Genomic DNA, 24,948 nt, shown 5'->3' with positions numbered 1-24,948 from the left:
GGCATCGCGGACAGTCGGGTACGTCCCCCCACGATCAGACCGAGGGCTCACATTTAACAAAGGCCTGTGGAAAGAACGGCGCCCCCACGTCTCAGGCTGCGGGCGCTTCGCTCCCTCTCAGGAGAGAGGGGCGGACCCACCGCACAGGCTCGCTGCGCGCCCAGGCGCCCCCCGGCAGCGGGCCTCCGTGAGGAGAGGCGGGCGCACCGAGCGGCACGCCGCCGCGCCGGGGGACAAGCCGCGCGGGCCGGGCTCGAGGGCAGCCACGCCGCGAAGGCGGCCTTCCGCGTCCGACCCAACGGAGAAGCGGTGCGCGGGGGCAGGCGCCGCCCGAGACGCCTCACACCCGCTCCGCAACAGCCACACGGCAGTCCCGGCAGCCCTCGCGCGCGCCCCAGGAAGAGCCGCGTCCGCGACCCCGCGCAGACCCCGACGCCACGGCGCCGCGCTTCAGACACGTTCCAGGGGGGCGGGGAGCGTGCGCCGCCGGAAGCGCCGGGGAGGCGGGCCACGCCCCCGGCGCCGGGCCCTCGCTCGCTCCCCGCCCCCTGCGCGCGGGCGGGGCGGGGCGGGGCCGGAAGGGCAGAGGCGGTGACGCCGTAAGGGAGCGCCGGCGTCGCGGCCGTGGCTCTAGGGGAAGCGCGCCGGCCGTGGCCGCTGAGAGCAGGCCGGACGTCTGCTGGCTGGCGGGCCTTTCCCTAACGCTGGCGGAGGCGGGGCCGCAGGGCGAGCTGCCGCAGGCTCTGGACCCACGGCGGGGCGGGTGCCGGCAGCGAGGGACGCAGGTAAGCGGGAGCCCGCGTGTCAGGTCCGGCGAGTGACTGACGGACAGGTCTGGCTGGCCATTCCCGCTCCGGAGCGCGCCAGCTCAGCGTCCCGGCCTGGAGGCCTCGAGCGCCGCTCTTCCTCCGCCGCCGACCCGGGGGCCGCGGATTTCTTCCTGGGCTCCGCCGTGGCTTCCTGGGGGGGCGGGGAAGGAGCACGTCCCGAGGGGCCCGTGTCCTCTCGTTCTCGCCGGTCCGAGCGGTGCGACGCAGAAGCAGAGGGTCAGCGCCCCCGGCCGCTCCGCCTGCAGGCGGGGGAGTCTCTGAGGGCAGGAGCTGCTGGTGGAGCTGCTGCAGCTGCTGCCGTCTAGGGTCTTACGTGTTCCGACAGTTCTGCTTCCTTCCTGCCTCTGGCCGCATCCTCACACTCTTGGGACCCCGTCACGGTGAACGGGTATGGCGCGGTTAGCACTGGGCTGGTGGGAAGCCCGTTTCTCCACTCCGTGCATGCTAGGCGGTGTCGAGCCCCGTTCCACTGTATGGCCACTCTTTTGGGGGAGGAGGGGTGCGGAGAGGATGTCGGAGACAAGGGTTTTGGACTTGGCGGTCGAAAAGCTGAGTTGAAATCCTGGCCTGCCACTTGGTAGTGGCTTTAATCTCGTGTAGACATTTTTAACCCATGTAAAGTGGCACTTTCTTATACCTGTATAAATTAGTTGGGAGAATTAAATGAAATCATGCAGTATTTTAGGAGTCAGGTTAAAGTCGGTTTAAGAATACCCAGGATGCTTCATAGTAGGTTCTTAATTATGTCTTTTACCCAGAATAACTACGCTTGGTAGGAGAAGGGTGCCACCGGAGATACTAGGATCTTGTGTGGTTAAAACCTAACTGCAGTTTCTGCTTTGGGTTGGGCAGCATCAGAAAGAAGTCAGTTTCTCCTAGTCACCCAGACGTCTCATGCTTGTTGACTACACATTATTGGTATATGAGGGGTGACCTAAATCAGTTTTGCTTCTTGCTCAGTATAGCTGGTGGGCCCTTTCTAGGAGAAAAGCTGGCAGGGGCTTCTTTCACACTTTGGCCCACTTTAGAAGTATTTCCTTGCACGTTTCTGAGGACTCCGCCCTCTGCCTCTAAAACGTTTCATGTTAATTAAAAATGTACAGAGAATAAATACAGGAACTGAATCTTTTGAGTGGTTGGACCTTACAGCTCTAAGTTAATATGAGGAGATATCTTTCTCTGTATTGGTGAGAGAACATTCCCCGCTCTGAAGTTTAAGTAGACCCTAAGTTAGTGTTTGGGGAGGAGAGAAGGGAGATACAGTGACTTGAGTGAGTAGCACCGGTTCTTATAGTTTTGGTTAGACAAAGTAAGGATACTTCCTTTTCTTATTCGAGTGTGATGGTGGTCAGTGGAGCATGATGAAGTGCAGTCTTCAGTTCCTTTGACACAGAATTGTCAGTTTGGAATTTTAAGTCATGGGTGCGGAAGGGGCCTGAAAGGTCGGTCATCTAATCCAGTGGTTCCAAAACCTGCAGGAACATCAGAATCAGTTGGGGAATTAAAACAAAACCCCAGATGCCTAGATACTACCTTAATAGATTTGAAATGGGACCTGGGTATTTTCAATTTTAAAAAAGTTTTTCAGGTGATATTCATGGTTTGAAAACGCAGATGAGATCCCATTTTAGGTTATAAACAGGCTCAGAGAGGTGAAGTGTCATGCACAATTAGTTTGTTGCCTGTGCCTTTTTAATTTTTTTCTCTTTCTCTTCCTTTCCTTGGTAAATAACCTTTCTTGAATCAGTAGTACTATTTAAGGCTTTGTAATTCTGAGATCACAGAAGGGGAAAAAAAATCAGTCAGTTCTGTGTAATTCTGTTTTCATAGTTGCCTATGTATTTAGATTCCTTAAGGCTCTTTGATGAAAGTATTAGATTTTACAGTAAAATTTTTTACTACATGTCGCTTAAGTTTTTTTGTTGTTGGCAGAATATATCACTATATGTCATATCACTTTATAAATCAATTTCTTAGTAGACTTTTATGCCAAGCCTTCATAAACCATGGAGAAATTCCAATTTAAGAATATTTTTGCTTTTGTTCTGGCTTGTTGTAAAGCTACTGTGCTATTCACACACACCCCCCCCCCCCGCCCCCCATCTTTGTATGCATGACCTCTTACTTTGCATCACTAGCTAGCTTCCTAAGGAACTCAATCTGAGAACTGTTAGAGAAGCCCTGTAATGTCTCTGATTGCCTTATAAACACCTGATTTAACTAGAGGCTCTCTGTCTCGCCTTAAGCTTATCCTTGAATTTTTAGTCCCTTCTTCTTTTTTGGTTAGTTGTACTGTGCCACTGATTTAAAGAATTTGATAGATGTCTAGGAAGGATCAACATATACATGCCTCATATGTATTTTTCTTACCCATTATAGTAAAAATGTTGTGACTCTTTTGGCGGGGGGGGGGGGGGGGGGCGGGTAATATTTTCGGGATTCTGAAGGTGATAGCTTATCAGGCAGAGTTGAACATTCTCTTTGGGGAGATACAGTCATTATCAAATTGTTTTTTGCTAGAATAAGAATAACTGAAGCAATGAAAAGGCTATGTTAGTAGCAGAGCCAGAGATCACAAATCCTACATCACAAATCCTCTAAAGGAAGAGGTTGAATTATTTTCGTTCTAAAAATGACTCTATTTATAGCATGTTAACTAACTACAACCAGCTGACATAGGGCATTCTGAATTCACCCATTAAAAAAGCCATGTTAACAGGTAATCTGTGAATTCAGAATCTGAAGAGACATATGGTATGTGTCTAAGATGAAAAACCAAGTCGCTGAGTCTCCTCTTTTTTTTTTTGGTGGGGGGGGGGGGGGGTGCCGCAGCAGGTGGGATCCTAGTTTCCTGACCAGGGATTGAACCCATGCCCCCTGCTTTGGAAACTTGGAGTCTTAAACCACTGGACCACCAGAGAAGTCCCTCTAAGTTTTTAAATTTTGTGTCTGAAGTATCTTAATTATGAAGCCTAAACATTGTTGAATTTCAGATTCTGACAGAGTACACTTTTCAAGTAGAGTATCCTTTATTTAGAAAGGATAAATGTGAGCCCAGGGTTCACAGTTTTCATGTAAACTGGTATTACAGATTTAACATAGAAACAAAGGCAGGGTTGGAGTAGTGACAACTTGAAGACCCAGTGAGAAGTGGAGTTTAGAAGTTACTTGCTGTTGCTTGAGGCAGTCTTCTCTGTCTGTAAGGACTTGAGACCAAAATTGGGTATTTAACTTAATCCACTTTATATCTGGTGGCTGAATGTACCTATCACCAGTAGGTACCGTAAATGTACAAGTCTCCACTTCTCAGTCTTGACCTTTTTATGGTTCATTCATGTCCTCTGATGCCAGTGGGCAATATTTTTTATTTTTATTTTGTTTTTAACCTTATTTCCTATTACAAACCATTCATTCTGTCTCATTCTTGGGGGACGGTAACCTCCCCCTGTTTATTCATTACACAACAGCTATTCTCATTACTGTCTTATTACCTACTGGGGAGAGAACTTTTTCATAGTGATGCTTGAGTTAACCTGTACAGTGGTTGCACAGCAAACTTTTACCCAGTTAAATATCGAACCCCTCAAGGATTGTTCGGACTTCGGGCTGTCCCAGGGTCAGTGAGTATCTAATAAGAGTTGAAAGCTCACTTCTGTTTCCCTTATGTGTGTGTTTTATCTTTTTTTTAATACTGTCCATATTTGGTATGCTCTTTATTTTATCATTATTATTTTTTGACTGTGCGGCACGGCTTGTGAGATCTTAGTTCCCTGACCAAGGATTGAACCCCAGCCCTCAGCAGTGAAAGCATGGAGTCCTAACCACTGCACCACCAAAGAATTCCCTGTGTTATCTTTGAAGGAGTGTTGTTATTTGGTGAACACACAACAGCATGGCTGAGAATACAGGGCAGAAATGTGAAGGGACCCCATGTGGAGGTTGCTTTTAATTTTAGGGAGTTGTTGAGTTTAGCGTACACTTGGCCGGACGCTTATTGGAGAGCCTTCAGTGGTATTATCTTTGTCTCTTTTCTTGGGCTAATTAGATTTCCCAAAGAAGAAGCTTCATATCTCCTGCTTGGAGCTTATAAGCTGGGCTGTCAACAATCTTGTAGCTAAACTGGGGAAAATGGTAGAGGTCTTAGCATTCAGTATGTAAACACTCATTTATGTTCCTTTAACTCAGCTATTTTCAATATGATACCCTGGACCAGGTATTTTCCAGTCCAGGAATCCTGTGTTTTCCCTTCGGAGCTGCGTTATCCGATGTGGTAGCCACTAGCCACATGTAGCAACTTAAATTTTTTTTTTTGGCTGCACTGGGTCTTCATTGCTGCATGTGGGCTTTCTCTAGTTGGGGTGAGTGGGGGCTACTCTTCGTTGAGGGGCACAGGCTTCTCATTGCAGTGGCTTCTCGTTGCACGGTACGGGCTCTAGGTGCACAGGCTTCACTAGTTGTAGCATGCAGGCTCAGTAGTTGCAGCACACGGGCCCTAGAGTGCTCAGGCTTCAGTAGTTGCAGCTCGTGGGCTCAGTAGTTGTGGCTTGTGAGCTCTAGGGTGCACGGGCTTAGTTGCTCCACAGCATGTGGGATCTTCCTGGACCAGGGATCGAACCCATGTCTCCTGCTTTGGCAGGTAGATTCTTAACTGCTGTGCCACCAGGGAAGTCCAGCAACTTAATTTTAAATGATAAAAACTAAATGTTTAGTTCATCAGTTGCACTAGACACATTTCAAATGGTCAATAACCACATGTTTCCAGAGACTTCCATATGGGACAGGGCAGATATAGAATATTTCTATCATTGCAGGACTGCTATTGGCCAGTGTTGTTCTGGTCTAGAAAATTACACTCCAAGCTTCTTCAAGGATGGGGGAGGGGCATTTGGCTGGGTATTGTGGTAAGTAGGAGGGTATCTAAATGATTTGATCTATCCTCTTGTTTTTAGTTTGTTTTCTTTGTAATTTATTGGCTGCATTGGGTCTTCATTGCTGCATGGGCTTTCTATAGCTGTGGAGAGTGGGGGCTTCTCTTCATTGGTGGGGGTGAGCTACTCTTCATTGCGGTGCGCAGGCTTCTTATTGCAGTGGCTTCTCCTGTTGTGGAGCATGGGCTCTAGGCACTCGGGCTTCAGTAGTTGTGGTGTGTGGGCTCAGTAGTTGTGGCGCACGGGCCCAGTTGCTCCACAGCATGTGGGATCTTCCCAGACCAGGGCTGGAACCCACGTGCCCTGCACTGGCAGGTGGATTCTTAACCACTGCGCCACCAGGGAAGCCCTATCCTCTTGTTTTTATCACCATGTTCACACCCCTCTTAAAGAACCTGCTGCTGCCAATTCCTGACCTGTTTCGGGGCACTGTTGTATAAATTTGATTGCTTTCCTCCTTGCAAGCTTGATATTAAAAAAAAAATTATTTATTTGGTTGCACTGGGTCTTCCTTGCAGCACGTGGGCTCCTTAAGGCTCATAGGCTCCTTAGTTTTGGCATGTGAACTCTTAGTTGCAGCATGCATGTGGGATCTAGTTCCCTAACCAGGAATCAAACCTGGGCCCCTGCATTGGGAGCGCGGAGTGTTAACCACTGCGCCACCAGGGAAGTCCCCGCAAGCTTGATATTTAACTTTCTTAGGACTTTAAGTCAGTCTGCATTCCAACTTCCTCTCTTATGTGTGCTTTAAAAAAAAGGCAGGGGGGAGAAAGAAAAACCTTAACATCTGTGCATTTCACTGTATGTAAATTATATCTTTAAAAAATTAAAAAATTCTTTTCTCGTCTTAATGGGGTTTTAGGAGGGAGTGAAAGTAAAATACATGTCTTTTTTTTTTTTTTTAAGAACTTTTGTTAAGATATAATTAAAATACGTCTCTTTGGTCTGCCATCTGTACCCATAAGTAAAGTGCTCCATCAGCGTTTAAACATGCACCGCTCTCTCTGTGTAAACAAAATCTGCCCCTCATGTTTACTCAGCCCTCCTGGGCAATTTAATGTATCATCGTCTTCACTGCATCTTGGTCTCTGTCCTCTCCATTCTACTAAAGTTTCTCCAAAAGGACACGTTTTAATCCTTGTCTTGCTTGGCCTCTCAGCAGCCTTTGACCATTTCCCTCCTTCTGGAAATGTTTCCTAGCTTTCCTGACACCATACTTACCAGATTTTCCGCTTTATTTCCCTGATCATTCCTTCCCACTTTCCTTTGCTTAGTAGTCTTCTTTTACCTCACTCTTATATCCTAGAGTTCCTCAGGATGCTGCCCTTGGGTGCATTCTCTTCTGCCTTTTCCAGATTCTCCCTAGGTGAGCTTAGCATTTTCTGTAGCTTTGGCTACTATAAGCTGATGACTTAGACTGGTACTTCTGTGGTATTCTCTTTTCAGAGCTCCTGACTTATGTATCCAACATTATGCATCCACTTAGGTTTCTTTCAGCCACCTCAAATCTTATGTGTCTAAAACTAAAGAGATAGCCAGCATAACCTTCCTCCAGTCTTTCTTCATTTGTTCCATATACATTATACCACCATCTCCCCAGTAACTCATACCGAAATTCTTACTCCCCCGTCCTGACATTTGTGACCAGGAAAGTCTCAAGATTGATTCGCTTTGCTACTTCTCCCAGTTTTCCCTTAATCCAAGCAGCTATTCACCTTACCTATGATTACCTGTAACAGTCTCCTAACAGGTTTCCTTTGCTGTGGCCTTCTCCCAGCCATTCTGCACACGGTGGGTAGGATGATGTTTTTAAGCATGCAAATCAGGTCTTATACCTCTCTCTGTCTTTCAGTAGCTTCACAGTACCTTTATGTTAAATAGCATCATTAATTTCTTTAGCTTTTCTATTCCTCGCCTACCTCTCCAGCTCCTCCTTTAAGTAATACTGAAGTTTCTTCAGTTCCTTGGAATATACTACATTCCCTCTCCTGGAATTGTGTTTATCTGTTCCCTTTGTCTAGTTAACTCTTTCTCATCCTTTGCCTCAGCTTAAAAATAATTCTTTCAGAGAGAGGTCTTCCCTGACCTTCTTGCCAGATATTCCCTTCACTCTGAATGTTACCTTTCTTACATGCATCACATTTGTTAATACTTGTTCAAATGACTCTCCCACTAGACTATAAATTTTTTGAAAGCTCAGTGCTGTCATATTTGTAGAAACTCAAATATTTCTTGAATTGAAATTTAATAGGTATTTGAATATTTTTACAATTTCAGCCTTATCGTTATAATCACCATCAGGAATATGTTAGATTAATGTAAGTTTTTCTTTTTCTTTTCTTTCTTTCTTTCTTTCTTTCTTTCTTTCTTTCTTTCTTTCTTTCTTTCTTTTTTTTTTCCTTCTTTTTTTTTTTTTTTTTTTTTTTTGTGGCTTTTGGCTGTGCCTTCTAGCTTGTGGGATTTCTATTTCCCTGACCAGGGATTGAACCCGGGCCCTCAGTAATGAGAGCATGGGGTCCTAACCACTGGACAGCCAGGGAATTCCCTAGTTTAACTTTTAAAGGCACAGTCCAGATAGTTTTCTCTAATTTGGGGAGGATTTTTAAGAACTTAATTGTATGCTTTTCCCCACTTCTTCAATCAGAATTTGTTATGGACTCATAATTTAGCAGCTTTGTGTGTGTTTTTATGTGATATTCTTAATAGAATAAATAACTTATTGATGATTTCTCAGCAAGTATATTACCTTTTTTTTTTTTTTTGGCTGCGTTGTGTCTTCATTGCTGCACGTGGGCTTTCTCTAGTTGTGGCGAACAGGGCTACTCTTTGTTGCGGTGCGTGGGCTTCTCATTGCAGTGGCTTCTCTTATTGCAGAGCATGGGTTCTAGGCGGGTGGGCTTTAGTAGTTGCAGCGCATGGGCTCAGCAGTTGCAGCACTCGGGCCCTAGAGCACAAGCTCAGTAGTTGTGGTTCAAGGGCTTCTTGCTTCGAGGCATGTGGGATCTTCTCTGACCAGGGATCAAACCTGTGTCCCCTGCATTGGCAGGTGGATTCTTAACCATTGTTCCATCAGGGAAGTCCTAGTATATTACTTCTAAGTATTATAAAGAATAAATCCCAATCTCCTTTTATATTGGCAGTATACAATGAGAGTGTATTTAAATTTCATATTAAGAAGTTTAAAGTTTTTTTATGATGATAGAGAAATAAAGTAAAATACAATACCCTAAAGCAGAGGTTCCTAAATTTTCTCTGTTCACAACCCCCTTAATGTCTTTTTCATAGTGCCTTTAGGTCTAGCAGTTTAATTTATTAAGTAATTAGGTCTAAATAACTTAAGTATTTACTTTCTAGCAACCTAATAGTTTTTTTAAAATACACATAAATTGAAAGACAAAATAGTATTTTTATTTCATTCTTAAATATCCACAGTTACTTCTTTATGCTCTTGTTGGGCACCATGAACTTCTCAAACCTTGGAATCGTTAGACACTGCCACCCACATTTCCTACTCCAAGTTGATTTTTGCCCAGTACTTTTTTTTTAATCACAGCAACCAACAAAAGTCCAGCTTTGCCAAGGATGTGATATTATCAAAAGGAATATAGCATGTATAGCATGATCTTATTTGAAACTGAATTATCTTGAACTGGTAGTTTGTGAGGTATTTAACTGATATAGAATATCATTTTTTCCCTCTAATTAAGAATATTTTATGACATCCTTTCAATTTAGTGCAGAACCAATCCTAGGGTGCCGTGGTGCAGTTTAGGAACTGTAGGCCTAAATTGTTAATTGTTTGGTATAAATCCTTCTAGACATTTTTTTCCCTTTTAACAAAAATAAGTTTACACGTATTGTTTAGCAACTTGACTTTTTTTCTTCGCTCAACAATATGTTATGGTAAAGCTATTGGATTGAACATATACATTTAATTTCATGCCAGTCTGAAAATTCCATTAAAACATTAGAGAAGCAACTAAGAACAAGAGCTGTGAGAATAACAACAAAATTCTGGAAGCTGAAAAGCAGAAAAGACTAATGGTAACTGATTATGAGACTTAAGAAAGCAGAATCCTAAACCGGCAAGTGGAGAAAGCCAACAAGTAGTTATATTTGTGTTTCAGAACCTTTTGAAGTTTCAGGATTAGTGGTGTCATGTACGGTGGAAGTGGAGGTGAAGGTGGGCCAAAAAAATAAGCAGTTGCTTGAAAGTCTGTTGAAGAAAAATACTTCCAGATCTGACCTTTTTTTTCTTTCCATACATAAAAAGGGGGTAACTAGAGCCTTAGAATCTTAAGAGGGTAAAACAGTCTCTGGACTGGGGGATACCAGGCATAATTAAGGTTGGGGTACATGGGTTTATAAAGGCACTAAGTGGAAGTTTACATACTGAAGACAGAAACCTTTAGCCTTCTTTGCCCACTTAGTGCCCAGAATCTTGCCCCTTTCCAGCATTTCCCATTTGCCAAAGGCAGTCTCTTACACGTCTTTTGTATAAGTTCTTTTGGTATAAACAGCATGTCTCTAAGTTGCCTTTTTGTAATGTTACTTTTGATTTCCTAGTTTTAGGCTTTATCTGTTGAGTATGGAAGATGAAGAATTAGTTCTCTTTCACATCCACTCCCCACTTTTATATACACGTGCACGTTTTACCTACCCTCTCACCTATCATAATTTGGCTAGAATCACTTTTCCTTAGTAGGGGCAGTATTATCATTTTGGGGAAACATTTCTTCATTATCCTGTCCATTACATGGTATTCAGGATTCCTGGACCCCAATCAGTAAATATCAATACCAACCTGAATTCATTGCAACAAGCAAAATTTCCCACACATTTCCAAATGCTGGATTGCGGTATCTGATTGAGAACCATTGGGTTAGATCAGTGTTTACCTTATTACAGTTGCATAAGTGGTAGTCACAACTAAAGCTGCGTAGTATACTGTGATTTACAGTGACTTTTTCCTTTCTTGTACAACTTTTTGTTGTCCTTGAAATTAATTGTCTTTTTTGTTTACTGTTCTTTGTACTTAGTACTGAATTTATCTTCAGGTTCTCTTCGAATTGTCTCTACCTCTCTTGTCTTTGTATTCAGACATTTTAGAAATTCTGTCAGTTTCACGTTTTTGAGACCTCTCTCCTGGAGCCTTCTGACCTCTTCCTTCTGGACCGGCGGCTCTCTAGGCATGAAGCACAGTTGTCACTCTGCAATCTGTACCATTTTTTTCAGTATTCCTCTTGCCTGTCTCTTGTTTTAGATCTCATTTCCTGAATCTTGCATCTTCTCTCTTGATTTACTCCTTCATTTTGTCAGACTACCTCCTCCTGTAGCTCCCTGAGAAGAGGATGCATGGAGGTATATATTTAGATAAACTGTTTTCTATCCTCAATTTCGATTGGTAATTCGGCTGGGTCTAAAACTATTTTGAAAATAATTTTTCCTCAGCTTTGAAAGCATTAGCTTTTTTTTTTTTCTAGTTTTCAATCTTGCTGTTAAAGTCCATTGCCATTCTTATTTCTGATTTTATTTGTATATATGAATATAATATAAATGTATATTAATTATATAAATGTTTATATAAGTCTATATATTTTACATTTAATTTTTAATATATTTTATGTTACATGTATATTATATGTAGGTCCTTTTTTGTCATTACATCCCCCCTCCAAAAGCTTGTAGGAGGTTGTTTTGTCCCCAGTATCCTGAAATTTCATGATTGATGTGTCTTGTTGGATTGTCAGATTGAGTCTATTTTCACTAATTAATAGGTTCTTTCCATGTACACAATTGTGTCCTTTAATTCTGAGAATTTTTTTGAATCATGTATTTGACACCTCCTTCCTCTTGTACTTTGTAATTTATCCTTCTGAAACTTTTATTTGGATATTTGATCTCCTGACCTGATCCTTTAATTTTTTTGTCTTTCTTCATATTTTCAATCTCTGTGATTTTGTGCTACTTACTGGGAGATGTCTTCAAATTTTTAAATGTGTAAGAAAAATTCAAACTTTCACTTTTATTTTTTTTAATTTTATTTTTAATAAATTTATTTATTTATTTATTTTATTTATTGGCTGCATTGGGTCTTCATTGCTGCACACGGGCTTTCTCTAGTTGCAGTGAGCAGGGGCTACTCTTCATTGTGTTGCATGGGCTTCTCACTGTAGTGGGTTCTCTTATTTCAGAGCATGGGCTCTAGGTGCCTGGGCCTCAATAGTTATGGCACACGGGCTCAATAGTTGTGGCTCATGGGCTCTAGAGTGCAGGCTTAATAGTTGTGGCGCACGGGGCATGTGGGATCTTCCTGGAGGAGGGCTCGAACCTGTGTCCCCTGCATTGGCAGGTGGATTCTTAACCACTGTGCCACCTAGGAAGTCCCTCACTTTTAAATAACTTCATTTCCAAAAGTATATTAAAAAATTTCATTTATACTTCACCTAGCTTTCCCTCAGTGTTATATTATGTAACTATAGTATATTATCAGAACCAGGAAATTAAGATAATACTGTTAACTGATCCATAAACCTTATTCAAATTTTGTCAGTTTTCCCACCAATTTCCTTTTTCTGGACTAGAGATCCAGGATTACACATTACATTAGTTATTTTGTCTCCTTCGTCTAACTCCTTTCATCTGAGACAGTCTGTTTTTGTCTTTCATGATCTTGATGGACACTTTTGAGTATTGGCCAGTGGTCTTACAGAGGGTCCCTCTATGTGGATTTGTTTTTTGTTTCCTTATGATTAAATTCAGGTTGTTTTGTTGACAAGAATACCACACAGGTGACCTTGTGCCACATCAGGAGGCATATGGCATCCATGTATCTCATGACGAGGGCTTAAGATGATGGTTGCTGAATTTTTCCATGGAAAGGCACAGTTTTTCCCTTTGTCATCTGAAGTCTCTTGTGGAAGAGCCTTTGAGACTATTAAATACACCCTGTGGTTGTAGCTCCCGTTGATGGTTCTTGCCTGAGTCCCTTATTTCTGAGAGGAGTTGCAAATTGTAACTTTTCTATTTCCATTATTTCTTCTATGTTTATGAATTTGAAATTCTCTGTAAAGAAGAGCTGTCCCTTATCTTCATTTACTTAATCAGTTATTTCTATCACTATAGACTCACCATGTTTGTTTTATTCTTGAGCTAGAGTCCATGACTCTCATATATTCAGTTGCTCAGGTGTTTTGGCCTTTGTGAGTCTCTTCAGGTTGGCTCCTACATCCTTTTGACATGTCATTATTTTTTTGAGCACTTGTTTACTTTCTGGCACTAGAGTGGTATTCCAGGCTCATCTTCTGCTTCTGCCCCAGCTCTGGAATTAGCCATTTATTTTAAGTAGAGAATGACGTGCGTGCTGGTGGTGCTCACTGCTGCTGGGGTGTGATTGCTTCCAGGCCCTCTGAGCAGACAGAGGTGGGACGTGAACATGAGTGTGCACACCTCCGGATCTACACCTGTGTGCATGTGTATGAAGTTACACCTGAGTGCATGTGGACACCTCTGCTTTCAGTCTGTCACTACAGATTTAAAGCTGTCCCACTGTCTTTTTCATTATATGTAACTCTTTTCACCAACAGTGTGAAACCTAGCTCTAATTATCTACAACATATCTACTTATTTGCTTAATTTTTGAATATGTAGAAAGAAGTTTAAGAATTAACTCATTCCTCTGTGAAAAACAAATTTGCTGATTAAAGAATACCTTTTGTTTCTACATTTATACAGTCAGAATAATGTTTTCCAAAGCTAATATTTGGCTAATTCTTTTCCGGTCTACTCCTTTCAGTGTGGTTGTGTTATTTATTTGTGATACAGTTAGGTTCATTTGTTATTGTTTGTGTTTCATTTTAATTATTTGTATATTTTTAAAGTATATGAAGTATTAACAGTCCTAAAAGTCAGAACTTTACAAAAAGGTATATTCTGAGAAGTGGCACTCCCCTCTCATCCCTTCTACATTTTCCTATTTTTCTTTCTTTTCACCTGATTCCCATCTACCATGCCTTGTAGGTAACTATTCTCATTAGTTTCTGGATTATCCTTCCCATGGTTTGACTTTTATATTATTAATTTCTTTGGAGGGCACAAAAGAGCAGATACATGTATATTTTCTTATTTTTTCTTTTATGAAAGGTGGCTGTGTATAATATAGTGAAGAATTTAACCTTGTACAAAAAGAAAGCCTTTATCCTTGGCTTTTAGGAGGTGATCTCTGAACCCTTGGAATGTCATGTCTGATAGGAGTGTCTTTATTTGCCTCGGGGCCTTGGGTTTCTGAGTCTAACAGCATGATTTAGGGTGGCGATTGGCCACATCAGAAAAACCAGCAGTGTGATGATTTAGGGTAATGACTTTGATATCAGTGGATTTCCAGAGGAATTGAAGACTGAGCTCAGTCATGTGGGCAATCATTTATGCCTGTGAACCCCAGTAAAACTCTGGATATCGAGGCTTACATGCGTTTCACTGACTGGCAATTCTTGTCAGACTTTGACGCACATTAGTCCTGGGAAGTGATGCTCTCTCTACTCTGGGGAGAGGACAACTGGAAACTCCTCATTTGTTAGACTCTGCACTGTGTACTTCTTCACTTGGATGGTTTCATCCACATTCTTCAGCCGTAATAAGCCATAGCTATTAATTTAACAATTTTCAGTGAGTTCTGAGAGTTCTTCTGACAAGTTATGAGACCTGAGGGTGGTTTTGGAAACTCCTCAAACTTTCAGCTGTCGTCAGAAGTGAGGGTGATCTTGTGTGGACTGGTTTCTCTAACTGCACACTTGGCTAAACTATTGCAACTGCATAACACTGATACTCATTTGAACTTTGATTTTTTCGTTTAACCTGGAAATTACTCCACGTTAGTTCAGAGACCTTATCCTCATTCTGTTAGAGCTTTAGTCATGGTATGGGTGAGCCATAGTTCATGCAGCCACTGCCCTCTGTGTGGGCATTTAGGTTGTTCCCAGTGTTTTGCAATTATAAAGAGTTGTAGTGAATAACCTCGTACTGTGTATTTTCATTATTATTGGAGGCGTATCTTCAGGGTAAATTCCTAAAAGTGGAATTGTTGGGTTAAAAGGTGAATACTTGTTTGGTTTTGTTAGCTATTACCAAATTCCCCTCCAAAATGATTTTATCAATTTGTATTCCCACCAGCAATGTATGAAAGTTTCTTTTCTCCCACCAGCAGAATGTGTTGTCACAACTTTAGCAAAAATTTTTTGAGGTATAATTGACATATTAGTTTCAGGTGTACAACATAATGATTTAATATTTGTGTACATTGCAAAATGATTATAGTAGTCTAGTTAAGTCCATCACCATACATAGCTTCCCACCCTCCCAATTTTTTTTTCTTGTGACGAGGGCTTTTGAGATTTACTCTTAGCAACTTTAAAATCTGCAATACAGTGTTATTAATTACAGTCACCATGCTGTACATCACATCATCATGAATGACTTGTTTATGTATTTATTTGTGGAGGTTTGTACCTTTGACCCCCTTCACTCATTTTAAATGCCTATCTCCCAAGCCTCCTTGACAGTTTTTTAATGAGTGAAGTTGAACATCTTTACTTATGTTTAAGGACCATTTAAAAATCTTTATTTCTGAATTGTTTCCGTGTGTCTTTTCCCCATTTTCCCATCAGCCTTTTCTTTATTCCTCAATTTAAGATGTTAGTAATATTAGCCCTTTACTTTCTTTTTTTTTTAAAGTCCTAATTTTATTTATTTATTTATTTTTATTATTTTATTGTCCGTGTTGGGTCTTTGTTGCTGCGCACAGGCTTTCTGTAGTTGTGGAGAGCGGGGGCTGCTCTTCATTGCGGTGCACAGGCTTCTTATTGCGGTGGTTTCGCTTGTTGCCAAGCACGAGCTCTAGGCGAGTGGGCTTCAGTAGTTGCAGCATGTGGGCTCAGTAGTTGTGGCTCGCAGGCTCTAGAGCGCAGGCTCAGTAGTTGTGGTGCACGGGCTTAGTTGATCTGTGGCATGTGGGATCTTCCCAGACCAGGGCTGAAACCCATGTACCCTGCATTGGCAGGCGGATTCTTAACGCTGTGCCACTAGGGAAGCCCAGCCCTTTACTTTCTGTTGAGTTTTTCATTTTTGCTATTTTAAATGTCCTAAGCCCCTTTATTGTTTTCCGTTATTCTTTAAAAAGAAGAAAGATCCTGTTCTTTTTTCCCCAGTGGATGTGATATTTTCTTCTTTGCGGATACTGTTGAGGGGTTTTTGTTTGTTTTTCCTCCCTCTTTTTAAAAAAAAATTGTGATAAAATATACATAACATAAAATTTACCATTTTAATCATTTTTAGGTATGCAGTTCAGTGGCATTAAATACATTCACATTGTTGTGCAACCTTCACCATTTTCATTTTCCTGAACTGAAACTCTTCACATTAAACAATAACTTCCCTTCTCTCCCCCTTCAGATTTTTTAAGTTGATTTCTCTAAATATGCTTTCGCTTTTATCTGTTTGTTTTGCTCTACTTTTTTATCCCTAGAAGTGTAGTGATTCTTTGTTATGCTGTTATATGACCACTAAGAAGTTGCTTGGAAATTCTGAGCTTGTGGTAGGACTTGTCAGCTGTGGGGTACACTGTGGGCCATGCTGGGACATTTTGTGGGAGGATATCTGTATTTATGTATTTTCTTGTGGATTAATCAGATTCTCCAAAGAAGAATCTTCCAGTCTCCTGCTTGGATGGATAAGACAGACTGCCAGGGTTTAGGGAGATGAGTGGGAAAGTGTTGGGGGGTCTTATATGTAATATATAATTTCGTCTTCAAACTGTTCCTGGGATCCCCTTGTCAGCAGAACTCCCTTTCTGAAGGAAAAACTTCTAATCTTGGGTAAGGGAGGGACAGTTATTTGCTATATGGAGTTGGGGAGGGATTTGGGGTCTCATTGCTTCTTAAACTTTGGGGTAATTGTTTGGGCCTTTGTAGTTGTGGCATCCTCTAATATCAGTATCTGTTGGTCTTTTCTCTTTGAATGATCTGTCCCTATCACCGCCCCCCCCCCCCCAAGGGAAAACTGATGCACAGAGCAGCAATACAGCTTTTCCTAGTAAGTTATTAGTAGGCTGAAATTAGGATATTGGTTTTTTGATTCTTCAGTTCCACCTGCAGTGACTGGTACCTTTCTAGGCTAAAGAGCCTTCAGTAATGTTAAATCTTATTAAATCTGAGGGGAAGTCATGTTTGGTTTTGACTATCATGTTTGGTTTTCCTATAAGTATGTTCCTGAAGTACACACACACACACACACACACACACACTACTTTTGTTGGTTCTTTTTTCTTATATTTACTTGAGAGCCAGAACCATAACTGGATGAGAGCACCTGATAGAGTGTCTGAGTGTCTCCACATAGTCACTCAGAAAGTCTTTGACTGACAAAGAGGAGGCTGATCTCCCTCTTCAGGTACTGATGTTGCATGCATTTGTTGACTGTCTGCCTGTGGATGACTGTACAAAGTAAAAGTTGCTGCCTTTCTTTTCTAAAATTTGTTAAATGGGAGTTCCCTGGCAGTCCAGTGGTTAAGACTTTGCCTTCCAATGCAGAGGGTGTAGGTTCCATCCTTGGTTGGGAGCTAAGATCCCACATGCCTTGTGGCCATAGAACAGAAGCAATATTGTAACAAATTCAATAAAGACTTTTAAAATGGTCCACATCAAAAAAAAACTTTAAAAAAATTTTTTGTTGTATGGAATTCTTTTGCTGTGGACTCAGTCTTTTTTTTTTTTTTTAAATAAATAAATTTAGTTATTAATGGCTGCATTGGGTCTTCGTTGCTGCGCAGCCTTTCTGTAGCTGCGGCGAACTTCTTATTGCCGTGGCTTCTCATTGTGCTGTGTGGGCTTCTAATTGTGGTGGCTTCTCTTGTTGTGGAGCACGGGCTCTAGGTGCGTGGGCTTCAGTAGTTGTGCACGTGGGCTCAATAGTTGTGGCTTACGGGCTCTAGAGCACAGGCTCAGTAGTTGTGGTGCACAGGCTTAATTGCTCCGTGGCATGTGGAATCTTCCCGGCCCAGGAATCGAACCTGTGTCCCCTGCATTGGCAGGTGGATTCTTAACCACTGCGCCACCAGGGAAGTCCCTGGACTCAGTCTTAAATGGTGTCTGGTCCCCTCTCCCTTCTCTGTCCTTCATTTTACAAATGAGAACCCAGAATTCAGGTGACTTGCTTAAAGTCACTTAGCTAATGAGAAACAAGGCCAACTCTTAGAAGTTCTCTCCTGACTCCCTGCCCTTTCTGCTATCAGAAACTGGCTGCATATTGGGAAATGATTCTTGAAACTTGTTCCTCTCAGAGGCAGGTGCAGCAGGACGGGGTCATGTGGGAGCACTCATGTCTCCCCTTATTCCTCATTTTCATTGTGGGGAAACGTTGATCAGGTTCATTATGTCTGATAGTCTTAATTGAACTTGATGTGCTTTTTTCAGTTTTCTAATGTATGTTGCTGTGAATATATCTGTATGACCTTATTTTTAGGGTAGAAATGTAAATTTTCTTTCTCTTCTTTACAGCTGCATTCAGATCTCATTATGCATCAGAAAAATGAAAAAACAGAGGAAAATTCTATGGAGGAAAGGAATCCACTTAGCCTTTTCTGAGAAATGGAATACTGGATTTGGAGGCTTTAAGAAGTTCTACTTTCACCAACACTTGTGCATTCTGAAAGCCAAGTTAGGAAGACCAGGTACTTGGAACAGGCATTTGAGGCATTTCCAGTGCAGAAAGAAGGCCCTTCAAATCCAGAAAACGTGGATCCAGGATGAACCCCTTTTTGCTAAGACGAAGTCCAGTGTGGCTGTTCAGAATCTTAGTACTTTGTCCTCTAAAGTGAAAAGAAAGGACATTTCCTCCTCAAGGACCTTCCTGAAACTCCAAGCAGAGAAGTTGCTGTCATCAGCAAAGAACTCTGGTCATGAATACTCTGGAGAGAAAAGTCTCTTGAAGGCAGCCTCTGACTTACCAGAAAATAGTGTTTTAAGTCAGGCCAATGGTCACAGACCTAGGACGGAGCCACAAGCTTCAGATCTTCCTATGAAGCTCCATGGGGAGAGTCCAGGTGAGAGTGGCACAGTTGTGGTCACCTTGAGCAACCATAAGAGAAAGCGCTTTTGTTATGGCTGCGGCCAAGGGCTGGAGCACCACAGGAGTGGGGGACCCCTGATTCCAGGAAAGTTCCACCTTAATCAACATAGAAGAATAAAAGTATCTCCTCATATGATGTATGAGAAACTATCCATGATTAGATTTCGGTACAGGATTCTCAGATCCCAGCACTTCAGAACAAAAAGCAAAGTTTGCAAGCTAAAAAAAGGCCAGCGAAGCTGGGTGCAGGTCACTGGGGACCATCAAGAGACCCTTAGGGAGGACGGTGAGGGTGGCGGTTGCAGCCCATTCCCTTCCCCAGAACCTAAAGACCCTTCTCGTCGGCATCAACCGTACCTTCCAGATATGGACAGCAGTGCTGTGCTGAAGGGAAGGAGCTCCCACATGCCTGATGGCCACACTAAGGGAAGCCCTCTCTTGGGCAAGGAGCATAGTTTAGATGAAGCATTCCCTGACCGACAGAATGGCAGTGCCACACACACCTGGGACCAGTCACCCTGTTCCTCTCCTAAGTGGGCGTGTACAGAGCTGATTCATGACATCCCCTTACCAGAACATCCTTCTAGTAACATGTGTATCTTGGAAACCGAGAGAGAAGTTATGGCTCTGGGTCGGGAGAATCGGACAAGCGCTGTCAGTGATGACAGAGTAGAACTGTCAGTGTCTGGGGCAGATCAGTCTGTGAGTAGTGTCGGTGGGCCTGTGTCCGAAGAGACTGTGCAGAGTGAGAGCTCATGCCAGATGGATGAGGATGGATCTTTCAAGCAGAACATTCTTAGTTCTAAGTTGCTGGACCACCCTTACTGTAAAAGTCCACTGGAGGCTCCTCTGACGTGCAGTGGACTCAAACTAGAAAGTCAAGTGGGAGGCGGGAAGAACAGTCAGAAAGCCTCTCCAGTGGATGATGAGCAGCTGTCGATCTGCCTTTCTGGTATGCACTCTTCCTTTATTCTCCCCCAGTCTCCACACCTGCTGCCCATTATCTTTTCTAGGAGAGCCCTATTTTGTCTTTCCACACATGGATTTCCCTTTAAGCAATTAGACATTCTTCTTTTATATTGCTGTAGTATATAGATGTTCCATTGTTTATTTAGTTTTTGATTGATGGACACTTGTGTTGCTTCTAGTTGTTTTCATTTATAAATGATGGTGCGGTGGAATTACTTCTTTATAGTTTTGTGGTTGTTTCTATAAGTTAAATTCCTAGTAGTAGAAATGATGGTGAAAGAATACTTACACTTAAAATTTTAAGAGAATTGTTAAATTGCCCTCTAAAAAGTTAAACCAGTTTGCACTTGTTAAAGTTTGCCAGTCTCATAGATCACATGAGAGTTCTTTGTTTTAATTTGCCTTTTAAAGTTTAAAGTTTGAACATCTTTTTCTATCTTTGTCATTTTTTGTTTGTATATGATTTTACTTTGCCCGTTTCTCTACTGGATTGTTTATATTTTACTTATTTAGTATATGAGACACTCCTCTGTACCAGTGTTGGCTCTAAGAATGTAGCAACAAACAGGATGCACTGATTCCTACCCTCATGGTCCTTAAGATCATTAGAGGGTTGCAGATGTTAGATTAGATTTTGGTAAAAGCCCTCAGTACTCTGACTTTGTGTGTGATATTTTTGCTTAACAGAAAATTTCAGTTCTTACATAGTAAAATTTATCTGTCTTTATGGCTTCAGGTTTTTACATCATGCTTTAAAGTCTTCTTGTCAAAATGTACCCCATGAAGTCATTTGCTATAAACACTTCTGGGAGACAATAGGGCATTATCAGTCTTTGACCCATTCCCTTTCTTGCAATTTAGCCAGGATTTAAGAGTACAAATATATTTGGACAGGGACATTACTTATAGTATTGCCTTGGTAGTAAAACACTGAAGACAACCAAAACAAGTGTTTCTATGGACCTGTAAGTTACGGCATATCCAGGCAGTATATCATGAAGCTGTTAAAGAATAAACTTGATCTATATCTTAATACTGACCACTGTCTATATAATGTGAAAAAAAGCAAGTTGCAAAACAGCAGGCCATTTTGTTAAAAGACATATATGCACACAATGAGTACATGTATGTATGTGCGCACGTGCATTTGTATAGGACACATATGAACAGGCATATCAAATCGTTATAAATGGCTTTTTCTGGGGAGTTAGGAGAGTTGCTTCTTGGTGGTTTAAACAATTCTGAATACTTTGTTTTTTTCAATCATTAAGTATGTGTAAAAACACTTTTCCCCGGGTTTCCCTGGTGGCACCACGTTTAAGAATCCACCTGCCAATGCAGGCGACACGGGTTCGAGCCCTGGGCTGGGAAGATCCCATGTGCCGTGAAACAGCTGAGCCCATGCGGCACAACTACTGAGCCTGTGCTCTAGAGCCTTCGAGCCACAGCTACTGAAGCCTGCGCACCTAGAGCCCGTGCTCCACAACAAGAGAAGCCACTGAACTGAGAAACCCGAACACCACAACAGAGAGTAGCCCCCACTCACCACAACTAGAGAAAGCCTGTGCGTGGCAATGAAGACCCAATGCAGCCAAAAAAATAAATAATAAATCTTTAAAAAAAACTTTCCCCCACAAAATGACAGAGTCCTAGAAAATCTTTTTAAAAAATTTCTGTTGTTTATATTGTCCTAGAATGAAGACAGATTTTCCTGCTATGAGGTTAGCTGAACCATGGTTTGTAAATCTGAAAAAGGTAGCATTTACCCACAAATACCAGTTAACTTATAAATATAGATGTAGCACTTCCAGAAAGAGTTGATAAATTGAATATGTCCTATAAGTAAAACTGTAGCATAACGTGAAGACAGGAATTTTTACAGAATTCACATTTAGTGATCTGTGATGTAATTAATAGGCTAAAAGAGAAAAATCATGGCATTTCAGCAAGTACTGAAAGCCTGATAATAAAACTTAGCTTCCCTTGTGTTTAAATCTCTTCGAAAACTAGGAATAAAGAAAACTTCTTCACTTAAAGAATATCTGTCAGAAACCAGTAGTGGTTCCAGGTTTAAGAGGATGAAGTAAGCCCATGGAATCTCTTCTTCCTCCTACTAAATCCATAGAAATTATGGAAAATATATTTAAAACATATGTATCTCTACACTCAAAAACAAGGAGAGTTCTGTTGGATCAAAAACTGAGAAACTCACCAGAAAGTAGAGGGAAGGTCCAGAGGGGAGCCGTAGTGGCAGAAGGAAGATTAGTGCAGGAAAATAGTGCCACACTGAGGGTCTCATTTCTGGAGAGGGTTAAGGTGGAGAGGAAAGGGGAGACCCATGGTAAAAGACTGAGTAGTTGGAAAATCTGCACAAAAGCATCTCTCCCTGCCTGTGCCACATAACAGCAAGGAGGATATCTGCTATGAAGCTGAAATGTCTCCCTCCACCAATTTTATTAGGATATAATTGATACACAGCACTGAAATTCTAGGAACGGGAGGTTGGTGTGGAGAGACAGGACATTCCCCTCTCCCCTGCCCCCTTGCTTATAACAGCTGGCAGCCCTTTCCAGAAGAACAGTTTTGGGGTTCTTAGCATCCCCACATTGAAAACAGTTCAAGGCAGAGCAAAAGCTACTGCCCAGGGACTTCCCTGGTGGCGCAGTGGATAAGGCTGCTTGCTCTCAGTGCAGGGGGTCCGGGTTCCATCCCTGGTCAGGGAACTAGACCCCACATGCGTGTTGCACCTAAGAGTTTGCATGCCGCAATTAAGGAACCTGCCCGTCGCAGCTAAGGAGCCAGCGAGCCGCAACTAAGAACTGGTGCAGCCAAAAAAAAAAATGAATAAATAAAATTTTAAAAAAAGCCACTGCCCATCACAGCCTTCCCTCCACCCATCAAGTCATTCAAGTAGAGATGAGCCTATAGTCTGTCACCAAATATCTGGGGAAAGCCAGTGCAATGGAAGAGACAAATAGAACTGAAGTCGAGTAATCGGGATTAACAGAGCAATCAGAATAGGAGTCAGCGTAGGACGGTCAGTATGGTATATGCTCCCTTAACGGGCTGTGTAGCTTTAGCCAGTGTCCTGTGGTGTGCGCAGTGCTGGCTCTGCTCTCCTGTAACTGCACGTGATGCTCATTTTGTATTTATATATCTATTAAGATCCCACTGTACTTACGAAAATTTACTTTTGTATTTCATGTTTTTATCAAATATTGCATAAACTGATGAAATATTCAGAAAGTTACTCCCTTCAAAACCAAGTTGAAGCCCGGAGGTAAACCCACGCACATATGGGCAGCTTATCTTTGACAAAGGAGGCAAGAATATACAATGGAAAAAAGACAGCCTCTTCAATGAGTGGTGCTGGGAAAGTGTGACAGCTACATTTAAAAGAATGAAATTAGAACACTTCCTAACACTGTATACAAAAATAAACTCAAAATGGATTAAAGACCTAAATGTAAGGCCAGACACTATAAAACTCTTTAGAGGAAACCATAGACAGAACACTCTACGACATAAAGCAAGATCCTTTTTGACCCACCTCCTACAATAATGGAAATAAAATCAAAAGTAAACAAATGGGACCTCATGAAACTTAAAAGCTTTTGCACAGCAAAAGAAACCATAAACAAGACAAGAAGACAGCCCTCAGAATGGGAGAAAAATATTTGCCAATGAAGCAACTGACTGAGGATTCATCTCCCAAATATATAAGCAGCTCATGCAGCTCAATATCAAAAAAGCTAACAACCCAATCCACAGATGGGCGGAAGACCTAAATAGACATTTCTCCAAAGAAGGCATACAGATGGCCAACAAACACATGAAAAGATGGCTCAACATCACTAATCATTAGAGAAATGCAAGTCAAACCCACAATGAGGTATCACCTCATCTCAATGGCCATCATCAAAAAATCTACAAACAGTAAATGCTGGAGAGGGTGCAGAGAAAAGGGAACCCTCCTGCACTATTGGTGGGAATGTAAGGTGGTACAGCCACTATGGAAAACAGTTTGGAGGTTCCTTAAAAAACTAAAAATAGAACTACCATGTGACCCAGCAATCCCACTCCTGGGCATATACCCTGAGAAAACCATAATCCAAAAAGAAACATGTACCCCAGTGTTCACTGCAGCACTATTTACAATAGCCAGGACATGGAAGCAACCTAAATGCTCATCAACAGATGAATGGATAAAGAAGATGTGGCACAAAAATACAATGGAATATGACTCAGCCATAAAAAGGAATGAAATTGAGTTATTTGTAGTGAGGTGGATGGCCCTAGAGTCTGTCATACAGAGTGAAGTAAGCTAGAAAGAGAAAAATACCGTATGCTAACTCATATGTGGAATCTAAAAAAATGGTACTGATGAACCCAGTGACAGGACACAAATAAAGAAGCAGATGTAGAGAACGGACTGGAGGACATGGGGCAGGGGGGTGGGGGCGAAGGCGAAGCTGGGGCGAAGTGAGAGAGCAGCATTGACATATGTACACTACCAACTGTAAAATAGCTAGTGGGAAGCTGCTGCATAACACGGGGAGATCAACTCGATGATGGGTGATGACTTGGAGGGCTGGGATAGGGAAGGCCAGAAGGAGTCCGTGGGTGGGAGGGGATATGGGGATATATGTATAAATACAGCTGATACGTTGTTGTACAGCAGAAACTGGCACAACAGTGTAAAGCAATTATATTCTGATAAAGAGCTAAAAAACAAAACAACAAAAACAACCAAGTTGAATGCTTTGCCATGAGAGTAGTGTTATGTGTGTACAAGACAACTGTAAAAAATTTGAGGGAGGGTAGGAAAGTTTATGATTCTCTACTCAGATTAGCTGTTTTGGAAGGAAAAGAAATAGATTCCTATATCACAATATATAACAGATGGATTGAAAAGTTAATTAGAAACACATTCAGATACACAAAACTTGTACACAAATATTCATCGCATCATTATTCATAATAGCCAAAAAGTGGGAAAAACCTAACTGTCCATCAACTGATGAATAAATGAAATTTGGTGTGTGTGTGTATATATATGTATTTTTTTTGGCTACATTGGATCTTCATTGCTGTGCGCGTGC

At 41.9% G+C, this 24,948-nt stretch overlaps 1 protein-coding gene across 8 annotated transcripts in view; it reads left to right on the top strand.

The window, feature by feature from the left end:
* Positions 1–596: 596 nt before the first annotated feature.
* SENP5 (SUMO specific peptidase 5) overlaps positions 597–24,948 on the top strand; it is a 43,564-nt gene continuing 19,212 nt past the window's right edge. For 7 of the 8 annotated variants that reach the window (XR_009054365.1, XR_009054364.1, XM_057739692.1 and 4 more), the window contains exons 1-2: positions 597–785; positions 18,307–19,829. Coding sequence is in view for 6 of the 8 variants with exons in the window: in XM_057739692.1 (XP_057595675.1) it covers positions 18,338–19,829 (1,492 nt within the window). In the remaining 2 variants the exon portion in view is untranslated. The remainder of the gene's footprint in view (positions 786–18,306; positions 19,830–24,948) is intronic. The other variant, XM_057739693.1, reaches the window with a different exon arrangement.

Source organism: Hippopotamus amphibius, chromosome 6, assembly GCF_030028045.1.
Source record: "Hippopotamus amphibius kiboko isolate mHipAmp2 chromosome 6, mHipAmp2.hap2, whole genome shotgun sequence".
NCBI lineage: Eukaryota > Metazoa > Chordata > Mammalia > Artiodactyla > Hippopotamidae > Hippopotamus > Hippopotamus amphibius.
This window is presented reverse-complemented; position numbering and strand designations above follow the sequence as displayed.